Source organism: Chiloscyllium punctatum, chromosome 11 (assembly GCF_047496795.1).
Source record: "Chiloscyllium punctatum isolate Juve2018m chromosome 11, sChiPun1.3, whole genome shotgun sequence".
Classification (NCBI taxonomy): Eukaryota; Metazoa; Chordata; class Chondrichthyes; order Orectolobiformes; family Hemiscylliidae; genus Chiloscyllium; species Chiloscyllium punctatum.
In genome coordinates, this window is record NC_092749.1 from 95,625,531 (window position 1) to 95,642,926 (window position 17,396).

Below are 17,396 nucleotides of genomic sequence, written 5' to 3' on the forward strand. Positions count from 1 at the left end.
TCATTGATGCATATTTTAAATAACTGTGATCCCAGAACTGATCCACGTGGCACTGCACTAGTTACAGGTTCCCTCCTAAAATGTCTCCCTTATCCCAACTCTCCGTTATCTATTAGTTAGTCAATCCTTTATCAATGCTTCCACAGGCACTTCTCTTATCAAGTAGCATCTTTTTTTTACAGTTCATTCAGGGGATGTGGGCATCACTGGCTGGACCAGCATTTACTGACCATCCCTAGTTGCCCTTGAGAAGGTGATGATGAGCCACTTTCTTAAACCGCTGCAGTCCATTTGCTACATTTAGGCCATTAGGGAGGGAGTTGTAGGATTTGACTCAGTGACAGTGAAGGAACGGTGATATATTTCCAAGTCAAGATGGTAGGTGTTTAGGAGGGGATCTTGTAGGTGGTGGTGTTCCCATGTATCTGCTGTCCTTTTAGATGGCAGTGGTCATGGGTTTGGAAGGTGCTGTCTGAGGAACCTTGGAGAAATTCTGCACTTCATCTTCAAACTGGTGTACGTTACTGTTCCTGAGTCGGTGGTGGAGAGAGTGGATGCTTGTGGATGTTGTGCCAATTGAATGGGCTTCTCTGTACTGGATGGTATCAAGCTTCTGGAGCTGCAGTCATCAAGGCAAGAGGAGAGTGTTCCATCACACTCCTCACCTGTGTGTTGTAGATGGTGACCTGGCTTTGGGGAATCAGGAGGTGAATTACGAGCAGGAGAAACATGGGTCAGAAACAAATGTGTTAATGGGGATGTTTGTGGAGTCTCTTCCTCTGGTTATTGTATTAATGAGCATCACCAGTCCCCATTGGGCTTTATATGGGATGTGAAAACAAAAATGATAATTTTAAAATCAAGGCAGTGCTTGACTGGGGGCCGTTTTAGGTCAGTTCAGAGATGAATGGAACGTGGTGCAACATAAATATGGACCACAATGTTTTTGATGGCTGCAAGATTATGGAGGGAAGAATATGGGAAGCCAGCAAGCTGTACATTATTATAGTTAAGCCTAGAGGGAATGGAAACAAATGAGGGTTTCAGTAAGAGATGAGTCAGATATGACTCTATTTGCAGGAAGCCTGCTTTATTATTAAACAGTTGTCAGAGGGATAGAGTCAGAAGCTCAGGAACAGAGTTTGCTGCAGGAATCAAAACCAATGCTTCTGTCTCCCTCCGAGCATAACCTCCAAGCAGTGCCATGGGATCTTTTACAACAACTCGACAAGGTAGAGAGGGCCTTGTTTAAGGTTTCTTATTAAAAACTGAACCTCAAAAAGTGAAGTGCTCCTTCAATTCTACACTGGACATTTCTGCTCAAGCACAGAAACAGAAACTGGGAGAACGAGAACACTATTCAATATGACCATCCCTCATCCCCTATCCTAATGCCATATTCTTACTTTGTCCCCACACCTCTTCATATTCTTAATACCTGAAATGTGATCAATCTCTTTCTTGGTGATATTCAGTGACTTGGCCTCCACTACCTCCTGTGGGAGAGAATGACATTGGGTCACCAGCCTTTGAGTGAAGAATTGCTTCTTTATCACAGGGGACTGGAACCCAGAGTCTTGTGATTCAGACAGAGGGGATGCCAATTGAGCCACAGTTACATCTGTAAAGGAAATATTTACAGGGAATGAACAGGGGAGCGGGAATGATTGGATAATTCTTTCAGAAAAACAGCCCAAACCAAAATGGATTTCTTCCAATGAGTAAATGAAGATCAGGGAAAATCAGATCCTCAAATTGAAACTTCAGTCTAATTTCATGTTAGAATTCATTTTTATCAATTCAATTTCAGTGGAAATAACCTGAAAAAAATAAACAGTGCAAAAACAAAAGGTCTCAGATACATGCCTGATAATAGTATTAAACTGTATTGTAATAACATGACAGTAACCTCTATATCTATCATGGCATATGGAGAGTTCCTGGACTGATGCTGTAGATATGTGGTGAACAAATGGTTTTGGGGAACAGAAGTATCTCATTTCTCAGACTATTTATATTATTAGGAAACAGGAGATCCAAATGTCTGACAGGAACATCTATTCTTCATGACTTCTACATGTGGTGCACTCCTACATGTGCTTCCTCTTGCAGCCCCTCCCATTTATTTTCCTTCTGTCCTCCAAGTGTTAGTTCACAATGTCATTGACGTAGAAAAAGGTGTTTGGTGTGGTTTAGTACAAATCATCATTCTTTACCTTTGAGCTGATACAGGAAGTAGGAACCCCCTAGCCTGCTCTGCCATTTAATAAGATGATGGTTGATCTGTTTGTGTTTCTAATTCCACATTCCCATGTGTCCTCAGGAACCCTTTGATTCCATTGCTTCACAAAAATCTGTCCACCTTTATAAAAATATTCAATGACTCTCCTTCCACTGCCTTGTGAGGCAAGGTTCCAATTTGCTGAAGCCAACAAAAATCTCCTTATCGATCCAAAAATGGTGACTTCTAATTTTAAAACCTTATTATTTTTATTATGAGTATGAGCACTTTTGCTCTACCACAAATTATATCACAGGCAGACTTGATAGCTCATGGTGAATGCCAGAACTGTCCAATCATCAACAATCCAAAACATTAATCCAAATATCGTTGTGAGAGGTTAGAGAAAATTCAAAGAGGCCTTGAATTTTTTTAAAATTTCATTTTCCTTTAATACTTCTGTTTCTGGATTCTAAAGATAGTGGGGATGGGAGTAAAATTGGCTGTTTGACTGGCAATCAGGCAGAGAACTGGAACCAGTCAATATGCTGGAAATGGACCATGAAGGATTTATAGATGAGAAAGGAATATGAGGGGAGTGGGTGCTGTGGAAATAGTGGGATGGGACAGGGTGAGTCAGTATGTTTTTCCCATCCTGAGATTGTTCAGATCATTGAGTTCAGGAGTTGAGATGTCATGTTGAGTTTGGACAGAACATTGGTCAGGCAGCATCCAAGGAGCAGGAGAATCGGCGTTTCGGGCATGAGCCCTTCTTCAGAATGTTGGTGAGGCCACTTTTGCAGTATTGTGTTCCAGCCCTGCTATTGGAAGGATATTATTAAATTGGAGAGGGTGTAGAAAAGATGTCCATGGATGTGCCCAGGAATGGAAGGTTTGAGTTAGAAAGAGAGACTGAATAAACTGGGGCATCTTTCACTGGAGTGTAGGAGTTTGAAGGGTGACCTTATTGAAGTTTATAAAGGCATGAGTGGTATGGATATGGTGAATAGCTTGGGATTGACGAGTTCAAAACCAGAGGGTATAATTTTAAATTGAGAGGGGAAAGATTTACAAAGGACATGAGGGGCAACTTTGTCACACAGAGAGTGGCTCTTACGTGGAATGAACCGCCAGAGGAAGTGGCAGAGGCTGGTACAGTTACAATATTTTAAAGAGATTTGGACAGGAAATACGAAAGGTTTGGAAAGTTATGGGCCAAATGCAGGCAAATGGGATTAGTTTCATTTGGGAAATGTAGTCAGCATAGAGGAGTTGGACCAAAGTGTCTGCTTCCATGGTGCCTGACCCTGACTTTAGAAACTTGTGGCATGTATTAATAAAGTCCCAAGGTAGAAGAGATTTTAACCATTACTGTGCCAAAGACTGAACTATCTTGTTACAATTTGTAAATAGCAACCTTAAATTTAAATGTCCACTTTTCCTGTACTTATGTTTTTGGACCAAAATTCTTCAGCTGGAAATGTCATTTTCCAATCTTTCTGTGTGAATAAACATTATATTGCCTAATATCTGTTAAAATTAATTATACCTCAAACTAATTCTACTCTCTCTACCATTTAATTAAATCACTGGAGGATTTGATTGTTTTATTTAAGGAGCTGTCACAAATGAAGAACATCTGGTGATTTAGGTCCATCTTCAATGATTTTTGTCATCTCCTCTTCCGGAAAATGGATCTAATGGAACTGTCGATAATTGAACAGACAACTTTCATTTACTATCATTTTCTTGCTATCTTCGGAGTCCCTGGTAAGGAGCTCAATCTGATTATTCTTATCCTAATGACTTTTTAACTCTGTTCTTGCCCTTGATGTCCCTCTCAACATACAACACTTCAATTTCTCTCTCTCTGTGTTGAATTCACTTTCAGGGCATTCTTTCAATTAACAACGCTTTCTGCTATTTATTAAATTTATTCTCTTGCAAAAAAACATTTTGAGATTCAGCATAAGATGTTTGAGAGATGATTTATGGTAAATTAGCAATGCTTGAGAGGACTCTATCACTGATGGTTTTCCTTGCCACATATATAGTTGTAAAGATTGATTGCTATGATTAATCAACAACTCCATTATCCTGCAACAGGCAAATATCAGGATGGGCAAACTCAATAGACTTTGCTCTTTTCTATCTATAAATGCCTATGATTCAAGTCATGTTCCTAATTTTTTCCAGTTTAGGAGAGAAATTTACTTCATTTTAATCTGTGCAGTATTGCCACACCCATATAGATATGGTGATTATCAGTTAGGAGCTAGTCACTAAGTACATAAAGAAGAAAGTTACATTTTGATGTAAAAGCAAAATATTGTAGATGCTGGAAACCTGACGAAGTATTCTGAAGAACAGTCATGCTGGACTGGACTTGAAACATCAATGCTATTTCTTTCTCAACTAATGCCACCAGATCTACTGAGTTTCTCCAGCACCTTCTATTTTTATGTGACATTTTTATATCTGAGAGAAGTGACATTGGTGGAGATTCTTGTGGAGCACAAACACCCACACAGACATGTTGGAATAAATGACCTGATGCTGAGCTATAATTTCCAAGCAATGCTCTGTCATTAATTTGGAGATTTGACTCTTTTCTTTGTAGCTAACTTCCTGACAATTGTCCTTTTGTCCCAAGGAGGCTGTGGTCTGTCCAAAGGGATCACCCTATACTTGGTGGGTATGACAACAGCAGACCTACTGGTCATTATTTTTAATGTGATCATCTATTATATGCTTGGATATTACTTACCATTCTCATTTCTCGACTACACTCCCATCTACAGTATCAATGAGGTGATCAACTATGTGCTTGTTGACTGCTCTGTCTGGCTGACAGTTGCTTTCACTGTCGATCGCTTTGTCCTCATTTGTTGTCAAAAGTTCAGAGAGAAGTATTGTACGGAAAAGACTGCAGCTGTGGTTTTAGCAACTGTCTGTATTGCGTTCTGCTTCAAAAACTTGCCCTTGTATTTTGCTTTTGAACCTGTCTATGTAATTAACAACGTGGAGTGGGGTGCTCAGTTCAAACCAATTTATTACACATTAACAGGATGGGTGACTTTTGACTGGCTTGATACAATTTTAAACCCACTATTGCCATACATTCTCATATTACTGCTCAATGCACTGACTGTCCGACACATTATGATGGCGAATCGAACCCGCAGGGCACTGCAAGGTCAACGCAACACCCAGAACAGTGACGATCCAGAGATGCAGAGCCGAAGGAAATCCATCATTTTACTGTTCGCCATTTCTGGCACTTTCATCGTGTTGTGGATGCCATATGTTGTATTTTTCCTCATTTCCAGAATTACAGACAATCAATACAATCCTCATCAGTACACGGATCCCTTTCTTATTGCAGAATATTCTGCAGATATGTTTCAGCTGCTGAGCTCCTGTACAAACACATGTGTTTATGCATTGGCTCAAAGTAAATTCAGAAAAAAATTGATAAACACAATAATGTATCCATTGTCTTCAATTTTTAAATATGTCAAATAATGAAAACAATCTGAGACACAGCTATATAAAACACTTATAATGAAATCTGCCTTTAAAATTGATACATATTTGCATGTTAAGTCTTAGCTAACTGGGAATATTCTCATCTCTACATCAGGACGTGTTCAAAATGTTCTGTGATCAACTTCTTCGATAATAAAACAGCTCCTGTACACATGCAGCACGATCTTGACTGTATTTAAAGTTGCCTGAGAATAATTTTCTCTATATCAGTATTAGACAGTGACCAGGGTCTCTTGTAGTGTTCCTACCTCTGAAGCAGGAGGCATGGTCTCAAGTTCGACCTGCTCCAGAAGTGTACAACAACACACTTGAACAGGTTAGATAAAAAAATACAGGCAGTAACAATCCTGAATGAGAGAGAATCTCATCACCTCACATTGACGTCCAACAGGATTATCATTGGTGAATTCCCCACTTCAACTCATGGGATCTACATGGGGATCGACATAGTGGTGCTGGAGAAACACAGCAGGTCGGGCAGCTTTCAAGGAGCAGGAGAATTGACGTTTTGGGCAAAAGCTCTTCATCAGGAAAGATCGACATGGGAGCAAACGTACGTAAGGGGTGGAGGTATTCATAATTACCTGAAAACTAAGCGGCACCAGCAATTAGTGTACTGTGGAGACTGGAAAAGGTGGAAAGTTTGCTGCAAATAACCCATCCTTTGATGCCCCGGCAAAACCTGTTCCCTCTTTACAAGGTGCAGGGCAGGTGTCTGATGGAATACTCACCACTTACTTGGATGAACGCATCTCCAAAAACACTTCAATTCAATACCATCAAGAAGTACCCCGTCCACTAGTGTAAACGTACAGTTGTTCCACTGCTGGCATTCTGTGGAAGCAGCAATGGTGCACTTACAAAACACACTGCAGAGATTTGTGAATAATTCCCTCAGCACCACTTTACAAATCTGCAGCCTCAAACAAAAAGGAACAACTGATGTACGTTAACAAATGTGTGTCAACCTGACACGATCTAATGAATGAATTAAAAAGTAAACTCAAAGCAGAGGCTGGAGTTCCATAGTCAGAGCTCTACTTTTAGAAAGGGTATTGGCTCAGAGAGCTGTCTCCAAATCTTTGGTCAATTTCTGCTGTGCATCTTGTAGATAGTACACAGAGCTGCCACTAAGCTTTGGTGCTGTGAGAATGCTGCCTGTTAATGTGGTTCTGATCAAGTGGACTGCTTTATCCTGGATGGTGTCAATTGAGTGTTGTTGGAACTGCATCCATGCATCACATTCCTGGTTTGTGCCTTGTGGATGGTGGACAGGTTTTGGGAAGTCAGGAGATAAGTTCCTTGTCACTGACCTGCTCTTGTAGGCACTGTGTTTATGTGGGGAGTACAGTGAGTTCCTAAGTAGTAAAGTAACCATACAGTACTACGCTCACCTTTCTGTCCCTCTGTTGGTTTAATATCCATGATCCCACTTTCCATTTGCTCATATGGGCTTTCACCCTTCTAGCAAGTCTATAATGTGGAACATTGCAAAGTCCAATTGTACAATAAACACAGTATTACCCTCATCACCCCTGAACATTATTTTGTCACATTATTCAATCAAGTTCATTAATGATGATTTATTTTTAACAAATCTGAGTTTACTTTAATTTATGAGCTCAATTTTCAAAATAGGTATTAATTGTCTCCCAGATTATTTCCTCTAAAAGCTTCCCGAACACTGATTGTCATAGAGTCATAGTCATAGAGATGTACAGCATGGAAACACCCTTAGGTCCAACCCGTCCATGCCGACCAGATATCCCAACCCAATCTAGTCCCACCTGCCAGCACCCGGACCATATCCCTCCAAACCCTTCCTATTCACATACGCATCCAAATGCCTCTTAAATGTTGCAGTTATACCAGCCTCCACTACTTCCTCTGGCAGCTCATTCCATACACGTACCACACTCTCCGTGAAAAAGTTGCCCCTTAGGTCTCTTTTATAACTTTCCCCTCTCACCCTAAACCTATGCCCTCAAGTTCTGGACTCCCCGACTGCAGGGAAAAGACTTTGCTTATTTATCCTATCCATGCCCCTCATAATTTGGTAAATCTCTATAACCTCTCAGCCTCCGATGCTCCAGGGAAAACAGCCCCAGCCTGTTCAGCCTCTCCCTGTAGCTCAGATCCTCCAACCCTGGCAACATCCTTGTCAATCTTTTCTGAACCCTTTCAAGTTTCATAACATCTTTCCGATAGGAAGGAGACCAGAATTGCACACAATATTCCAACAGTGGCCTAACCAATGTCCTGTACAGCTGCAACATGACCTCCCAACTCCTGTACTCAAAACTCTGACCAATAAAGGAAAGCATACCAAATGCCTTCTTCACTATCCTATCTACCTGTGACTCCACTTTCAAGGAGCTATGACCCTGCACTCCAAGGTCTCTTTGTTCAGCAACACTCCCTAGGACCTTACCATTAAGTGTATACGTCCTGCTCAGATTTGCTTTCCCAAAATGCAGCACCTCGTATTTATCTGAATTAAACTTCATCTGCCACTTCTCAGCCCATTGGCCCATCTCGTCCAGAACCTGTTGTAATCTGAGGTAACCCTCTTCCCTGTCCACTACACCTCCAATTTTGGTGTCATCTGCAAACTTACTAATTGTACCTCTTATGCTCGCATCCAAATCATTTATGTAAGTGACCCTTTCCCCACAGTCCTGTACTAGAACTCCCACTGACTTTTCATTATTTTTATCATTATATCAATTTTGGTTTGGAGCTGCGAACTGTGAGACGAAAATGACCTTTGGATTGTGAGCAGGAACTTGTGCTGAAAAGAAAGGGACAAACAAGTCAGTCTTTGTTTGAAAGGTCAGGCCTGGAAATTAATTGCAAACTGGTTTTTGTTCAAAAGATTCTGCAGACTCTTGGACAATGGAGAAAAGCAGTATGTCTAACCAGATCGCAGATATTTGACCATTAATGAGGTCAAGTGGGCGAGATCATGATGGTCAAACAGAGGGAGAGTCCAAAGAGTTTGACCTGGGCTTTGGACTGTGTTTCTGAGGAGGAGGAGTTTGATATTGATGCTCCAGCATAGATTTGAAAGCTCCCTGCCTAGAGTAATAGCTCTGTGCCTGTCGGAGGGATGCATGCTGTCCCGTCTCTCTTGCAGACAGGTATTGCCACAACGGTGCTGAAATGTCTCCTTCAGACAGGCAGTTGGTAAACTGAGACAAAAGAATCATGAGTGGGTGGGGGTCAGGGTTCACACAGATGCAGAAAGGGGTTTATTATTGCTTTCAATTGGTGAGAGGATTTCTGTTGGGGCCTGAAAACTGCTAGACTGAAGTCTTAGACAATCAGCTTCCTCTTAAAAATCAAGAAAGGCACATTGTTCCTTTCTTCTGTTCCAGACAGCGACAGTGCATGAGTACAATAGTTTTTTTTGCTGAATTGCATTTTTGCCAAAGTATGTGTTTGCTGCCTATATTGGAACAATTGGTGATTAGTGGTTAAATAATATGTTATATTTTTAAGTAATTTAATAGAATAAAAGCCATGCCAATTCTTTTTTGTTTGTTTTTGTATTTTAACTGTGTTGGAAATAAAATGTGTTTTGGTTAAATCCTGGTGGTGGACCCATCTAATCACATCTAGAACACAGTACCTTATACAGTCTTTAAGTAACCATAAAAGTTTGGGTGTAGGCTATCCCCTTCCCATATTTTTGGGGTAGGAGGGTTGGTTTGACCTGGTCCATAATACTAACCATCCATTATCAGCTCTTGGAAGTTCAGAGAATAGAAACTAAATAATATGTTACTGAATCTTCCTCTGTGTGAACCGAAAAGGTGACACTGATTGATCACCTTCAGAAAATCAACCAAGAAACATTTATGTTTGTTTCTCATCTGTTGTACAAATCTTACATTTTTTATGTCTCCTTTATTTCTCTTATTTAACTGTTATAACTTTAGTCATCTGAAGAGCTGAATGCCTGGAAGGTTTTTTCCTTTCCTCCAGTGGTGAGTGTGGGATGCATGGGGGTGGAAGTGGCATCATGTGTGATGTAAGCGATGCTGTTGGCGGTGTTCAGGTGAGTGATGTCAGTGGAGGCGGAAGTGGTTGCGACGGCGGCAGCTATTGGGGTGGAAGTGACATCACAGTAGGTGATGTCAGTGGGGGTGGATGTGACTGTGGCAGTGATGTTCCGGTTAGATCTCGCGTTGGTTTCAGGCACGATGGATGTAGTAGTGGTTGCGGCGGTAGTTACCTGGTGGTCACGGTGGCAGCATAGTCAGCCGTGGCTGTGGGAACAGAAGTGACCTAATTGTTTGCCACGGTGGTGATGGCTGGATGGTGGCTGAGCAGTTCTGGAGGCTGGGGGGAAGCTTCTGGAATGTTCGAGGAATCCCAACTATTGAGGTAGGTACATGAAGGTTTGTGGCACTTACAGTTTTTGATGTCCGATATGGTGTAGAAAAAAGCATTTGTTGAGTGTGTGAATTCTTCTGAGGATGTAAAACAGCAGGGGTCCTTTGCAGTTCTGAGAGACTGTGGCCCTCAGCTGAGGTAGGGCTGACTGTAGAGAGGTTAGGTGGCGGTGCATGGCTGCGAGTGTGGAGCGGAGGATTCAGAAGGAGAACCGTTTCTGGAGGTTTTGAATTTGTAGTAGGTACTGGTTATCCTGGTCAAATCCAAATTGCGTTGGTCTGAATGTAGTCCAGAGTCCACACGGGATCAGTCAGTTTTGTAGGCAGGCACTGATGAAGGAGATGTGGCTGTGGTAGCGAGTCTGCTCCAGGACGTGGCTGAAGAGCTTCAGGGCAGAGGAGACAACATGGGGGTGCAGTGAGAGCGCAATTTCCCCTCCCACGTGTTGATGATGCTCTCCAGTGCATCTTATCCACTTTCTACATCTCTGCCCTCGAACCACAACCCTCCAACTGCAACGAGGACGGAACCCCCCCCAGGTCCTCATCTTTTACCCCACCAACCTCCAGATACATCAGATCATCCTCCGCTATTTCCGTCACCTAAAAGCAGACCCCACCACCAGGTATATATTTCCCTTTCCACCCCTATCTGAATTCCATAAAGACCATTCCCTTCACGACTCTCTTGTCAGGACCATGCCCCCTACCAACCCACGCTCCACTCTTGGCACCTTCCCCTACCACCGCAGGGATTGCAAAACCTGCACCCTACCTCTCCCCTCACCTCCATCCAAGGCCCCAAAGGAGCTTTCCACATCCATCAGAGATTTACCTGCACTTCCACACGTCATTTAATGTGTGCATTGTTCACGATGCAGTCCTCTCTACAATGGGGAGACAGGATGCCTACTTGCAGAATGTTTCAGAGAACATCTCTGGGACAAACTCACTAAATAATCCCACCACCCCATGGTCGAATACTTTGACTCCCCCTCCCACTCAGCCAGGGACATGCAGGTGCTGGGCCTCCTCCATTGCCAAGCCCTAACCTCCCGACGCCTGGAGGAAGAATGTATCATATTCCACCTTGAGACCCTCCAACCACACGGGATTCATTGGATTTCTCCAGTTTCCTCATTTCCCCTCCCCCAACCTCATCCCAGATCCAACCTTCCAACTCGGCACCGCCTTCATGACCTGTCCTACCTGTCCATCTTCCTTCCTACCTATCTGTTCCATCCTGATCTCCGACCTATCACCATTACCCCACTTTCATCTACCTATCGCACTCACAGCTAACTTCCCTCCACCCCCACCCCCCTCCCATTTATCTCTCTACCTCCTTGGCTCACAAACCTCATTCCTGATGAAGGGCTTATGCCCAAAACATCAATTCTCCTGCTCCTTGGATGCTGTCTGGCCTGCTGTGCTTTTCCAGCACCACACTTTCAACGCCAGTTTTTAATCCCAATCCACATGGAGCCAGGCCCCTTTTCAACTCAATGAATGTGCCCCTCTTCCACTTAATTATTTTTATGTATTATTGCTTTTTGAGCATGACATGACATGATGGTGACTTTTCCCCAAATATTCCCCCAAACTGAAAGACACTCCACTTGCACCACAGTATCTTCCAGAGCTACAACTGTCCCTACCTCGTTCACACACAGATCAAGAAAATACTCTTGTAGACATTTCAGGAATTCTATCCCTTCATGTTGTTACTATCCTAACTTACAATTATGGATGATTGAGGTCCCCAGTATCAACATTCTGTGGTTATTACATTCTGAAGAAATTGTTCTGCAACTTTGGCTCCTCCAATTCCCTCTCACTATATGATGACTTACACTGTACATACAGAAGTATAATAGGTATTCCTTAGTTTAAATCAAATAGATTCTATCTTTGAATTATATATCCTCCTCAGTGCTATGATAGATTTCTTGATCAATACTGTGCCTGCTTATTTCTTCCTTCCCTATCTGATTGGAACACCTTGTTCCTAAGAATATCAAGGTCTCAGTTGGTCAATTCTTTGAGCTAGGCCTCAGTCATTGCCACGACAACATTGTCCTTTCTGACTCTGCTTCTATCCTTATGTTTTATGACTTATGCCTGCAGCTCAGCAACCTAATTACCATCTACACATGAACTGCTAAATACATTTTGGGTTGAATTAGCCCACTGTTTGATTCCCACCATGATTAAGCTATTCTTTACTCTACGACAATGTATAAGCTGCTATTCCCTTCTTCATCCTGGTGCCCAACAACTTGCCAAGTTAGGTTAAATCCACCACCACAGTGCCAGTTATTCTTCCTTCACAGGCACTGGTTCTAGCTTCAAGATATAGTCTGTGAACCATGAACAAGTCTGTGATACTGTCGAAACTGGAAGCGCTCCGCCTACGCCATTTTTCAAGCCATGTGTTAACTAGCTTTATTGTACTATTCCTACAGATCCTAGCATGTGACAGAGGGAGTAATCGAAGATTTGCTAGCTTGGAGATCCTGCTCTTTAATTTCTTCAAGAGCTCCTGAAACTCTGACTGCAAGACTTTTGTCATTTACGTAAATTATTTAGACGTGAACATTGCGGGTACAATTAGTACATTTGCAGATGGCACCAAAATTGCAAGTGTGGTGGACAGCAAAGCACCTCAGGGTACATTGGGATCTTGATCAGATAGGCCAATGGGCTCAGAAGTGGCAGATGGAGCTTAATTTAGATAAATGTGAGGTGTTCCATTTTGCAAAGACAAATCAGAGTAGGACATATGCACTTAATGGTAAGGTCCTGGAGAATGTTGCTGAACAAAGAGACCTTGGAGTGCAGGTTCATAGTTCCTTGAAAATTGAGTCACAGGTAGATGGGATAGTGAAGAAGGCATTTAGTATGCATGCGTTTATTGGTCAGAGCATTGAGTATAGGAGTTGGGAAGTCATGCTGCAGCTGTACAGGACATTGGTTAGGTTACTTTTGGAATATTCTGGTCTCCTCCTATTGGAAGGATGTTGTGAAACTTGAAAGGGTTCAGAAAAGATTTACAAAGATGTTGCCAGGGTTGGAGCGTTTGAGCTATAGGGAGAGGCTAAATAGGGTGGGCCTGTTATCCCTGGAGGGTTTGGAGGCTAAGGGGTGACCTCATAGACGCTTATAAAATCATGAGGGGCATGAACAGGATAAATAGACAAAGTATTTTCCCCAGGGTTGGGGAGTCCAGAACTAGAGGGCATAGGCTTAAATATGGGAGGGGAAAGATAAAAGGGGCCTAAGGGGCAACCTTTTCACACAGAGATTGGTGCTTGTATGGAATGAGCTGCCAAAGGAAGTGGTGGAGGCTGGTACAATTACAACATTTAAAAGGCATCTGGATGGGTATATGAATTGGAAGGATTTAAAGGGTTGTGGGACAGGTGCTGGCAGGTGGGACTAGATTAATTTAGGATAGCTGTTTGGCATGAACAAGTTGGTCTGAAGGGTCTGCTTCCATGAAATACATCCCGATGACTCTATGACCAAAGCCCCTTCTTCTTCGTATAGAATTGATTCCCCCATGCACCATGACTTCTGGGTGTTCACCTTCGCTCCTCAAAATATTCTGTATCCTCTCAGTGATGTCCTTCACTGTGGCATCAGAGAGGTGAGACACTGTGCAGGACTCATGTCAGTGGTTACAGAAATACCTGCCTAGCCCTCTGAATAGTGTTTTCTTATGACCACTGCATTCCTGTGCACTGCTGCGCTCCGTAGTGCTGAGGAAGAGTTCCAGACTGCACTTCCCTGAGATATCATTCTCTTCTACAGCACTTCAATCTAGTTTGAGAACTACACTCTCAATGGTTTCCTTCTCTGATTACCTCTTCCTTTCCTGGTGATATTTAGGTAGGCCATCCATTTAGTATTCTCCTCAATACTTTGTAACCATGGGTGACCACTTCCTAAAATCTATTTTTCCAGAAATTGTCATCCTGTCTGCTTTGCAGTGACTCCTGCTGGTCTTCAATACTAGTAATCTTGAACTTGAGTAACGAGAGGCACTTCTCACACATGGTTATGCAGGTCACTTGATAACTTCCTGGTGTTTAAATGGCACAGGAATTGTAGATGACTGTCCTGATTACTTTGCTCACAAGTCTCTCCACTTATGACATCCTCCTTTTCATTTTAATTCCTATCCCTTTCTATCTAACTAATTCTGATTATTTATGATCCACTGAGTTGCGTCTTGGTTAAAGCCCTGTCTCTCCCTTTGGAGTGAACCCCCAGCTCAGCAATTCCCCGTTGGTCAGTCTGTGTTGTAACCACCCCATTTCCCAGATATTCCCAGTTTTGCTTTTCGTGGGAATCAGAACAAGCTTTGTCACATATCAGCGACAGTTTTGACAGTTTCAAGAAAGTTGCGCTATATTGCCATTATGGAGAGTTTGAACACTTTTGAAATATAGGGATTTCAGCTAGTTTCAAAATTTTGAGTATTTGGTATAGCCAATTGGATTTACAAGGTGTTATATATCCCCAAGGTCGGGAATTGGAACAAGATGCTCAATATTCCTAATCATGGTAATTAGATATGGTGTCTTCAATTCTCCATAATAGGTCCCTGGATGAAGTATCATAGATTTCCGACATCACGAGGTTGGTCAAGATGCAGTCCTGTCTTTAGAGACCTTATGGAGACACTCCGACTTCTAAACTGCTATAAACAATATTTACTTCAAGAACTTCCAGTCTGCAGACTTTCTGACATACTCCAAGTCACACAGACACCATAATCTCATCCAGTGGCTTGCGCTTAAAGTCTGGTACGGTAGCATCTTTCGCTGGGTAACCAACCGGCAGCAGCAGCAGCAACTTTTCATTCTCTGGGCGCCCAAGAAGAACACGCACCCGAGGACCACAATTCAGAGGTGTGGTAGTGACTGTCACAAGGCCAGCATTCTGTGAGAAGGGTGAAGAAATTAAACACTTCATTAACATTTCATTTCACAAATTCAACACTGGTCTGGGCTGAGCTAAGAACACTAAGTATATTAGAGAGAGATTGAGCCCTTGTGGGGAAAGCCCAGTTAGGACTGAGTGCAGGCCCAGATCTAAAGGAAGACTGTAATTTGGAACTTTTAACTTAATTATTTATTTAATACTCTATGCTGAGAAGAACAGTAATGATGAACTTCTAATTTATGTCTTCATTTTTCTCCTTTTTTCCTAAGATATTTTACCTAGGTACCTTGTACTAAGATGGTGCTGTTAATGGAGACATTGAAAATTGAGTTGCTGTTTCACTAGGAGCCACTCCTGCTGGGAATTGATACAACGCACTTGACGTTGTTTCGTCATCGAAACCAACTATCACAAATCTCCAACTTGCCATTTGCTAATGAGTCCAAAGGTTTACAGAGAGGAGGCTACTATATGATCTTGTCAGTCTACTGGTAGAGGTAGTGCTGTTGAAGTCTGGGTCCAAGCCCCACTGGCACAAAGGGTCATATCATAACATGTCCGAGCACACTGGTTAAAAATAAAAGCCTGCAATTATTTCCCCTCTGACCTGCGCTCGCCAACCTGCATTAGTTTGTGGACAGACAAGAATAACGTCACTGGACAAGTAAACAGAGACACAGGTTCAGGTCGTAGGTTTGCTCGCTGAACTGGAAGGTTTGTTTTCAGATGTTTTGTCACCATGCTAGGTAACATCATCAGTGAGCACCCAGTGAAGCGCTGTTGTTATGTCCCGCTTTCTACTTATGTGTTTTGGTTTCTTAAGGTAGGTGACATCATTTCTGGTTCTTTGTCTTAGAGGTAGGTAAATGGGGTCCAAATTGGTGAGTTTATTGATGGAGTTTCAGTTTGAATGCCAGGTCTCTGGGAATTCCCATGCGTGTCTCTGTTTAGCTTGTCCTAGGATGGATGTGTTGTCCCAGTCGAAGTGGTCTGTATGTAAGGATGTATGTAAGGATACTGAGTCACGCCTTTTAGTGGCTAGTTAGTGTTTGTGTGTTGTGGTAGCTAGTTTTCTGCCTGGCTGTCCGATGTAGTGTTTGTTACCGTCCTTGCAGTGTATTTTGTAAATGACATTCATTTTGCTGGTTGTCTGAAAACAAACCTTCCAGCTTAATGCGCAAACCTCAACCTGAGCTACAACTCTTCTCAAACATCGCAGGGACACAGGTTCATTTTTCACCGTGGTTGTTGCTGGAACTTAAGGGTGATTGTACCTGAATGCCTGCCTCTCTTTGGTGGTTATGCCTGTTCCTGAGGCCCGTGGAGGAGGATTTTACTCCATCTGCCAGCATCCTCCTGACCTTCCACAACAAGTGGAAAGGGATATAATATAATATGTAAATGTATAATATAATATGTATAACACAATATCCAAATAATATGTAAATTTGAGAAGTTTCCTTTGAAATTTTGATATGATTATAGTGCCACTAAGTGGCTGTCAATTCCAAGATTTGGCTATGACGTTCATTTAAAATAATAGAGGAGGATACTATACTCGGCACCTTGTAATGCAGTAATATTGTCTTGACTTCAGGGCCAAGGAGCTCCAGGTTCAAGCCTCACCTCAGGATGTAATGGCTGAGGAGGTGCGTCATAACATGTTAATGAAAAATAAATTACACTGGGTCCAGGTTCAAGTCCATCTGCTCTGGAGTTGTGTCATAACACGTTCGAACAGGTTAATTAGAAATAAATTACAGTAAATGTTTTATTTTCCAGCACTTATGGAACCAGGAATGTGCTATTTGATCAAATATTCTGGATAATTAAGAGGTCCATATAATCAATGTAAAAACACACATTAAACAAGAGAAACACAATGCAGGGGCTGTACACACTGTTATGCATTATTTACAGTATAAATCACTTCAATAATAATGCAACTTTGCCTTAAATAAGACTTACTGGCAGCGAGCCTTCTCACCCGCACCTTCAACTGACCACTCAGACATCGTGGTGGTTGGGATATTTGAAATTGAGTCAATTGTTGATACTTCATGTGGCCATTCAATTGAGCAACAAGTATATTTACATCAAGGTAAATATATTAAATAAATTGTAATAAATGGACAGATTAAGAGAGTAAACTTTGTGGTATTGAGGGACAGATTTTTGCTGGTTTATCAAAAGTGACAGTTCATTCAGGTGCCACTTAAGGTTTGCTGTACTTTGAGTCTGAAGGTTCATGTCCCAACTGTCCTGAAGGTGGTCATAAC

General features: G+C 42.1%; 1 protein-coding gene across 4 annotated transcripts in view; it reads right to left on the bottom strand.

Annotated features, from left to right (window-relative positions):
* Positions 1-5,255: 5,255 nt before the first annotated feature.
* Positions 5,256-17,396, bottom strand: part of iyd (iodotyrosine deiodinase) — a 47,424-nt gene continuing 35,283 nt past the window's right edge. For 3 of the 4 annotated variants that reach the window (XM_072581312.1, XM_072581314.1, XM_072581315.1), the window contains exon 7: positions 11,688-15,114. In XM_072581312.1, the coding sequence (XP_072437413.1) occupies positions 14,932-15,114 (183 nt within the window). In that variant the 3' untranslated portion in view covers positions 11,688-14,931. Of the gene's footprint in view, positions 5,641-11,687; positions 15,115-17,396 lie in introns of those variants that run through there. The other variant, XM_072581313.1, reaches the window with a different exon arrangement.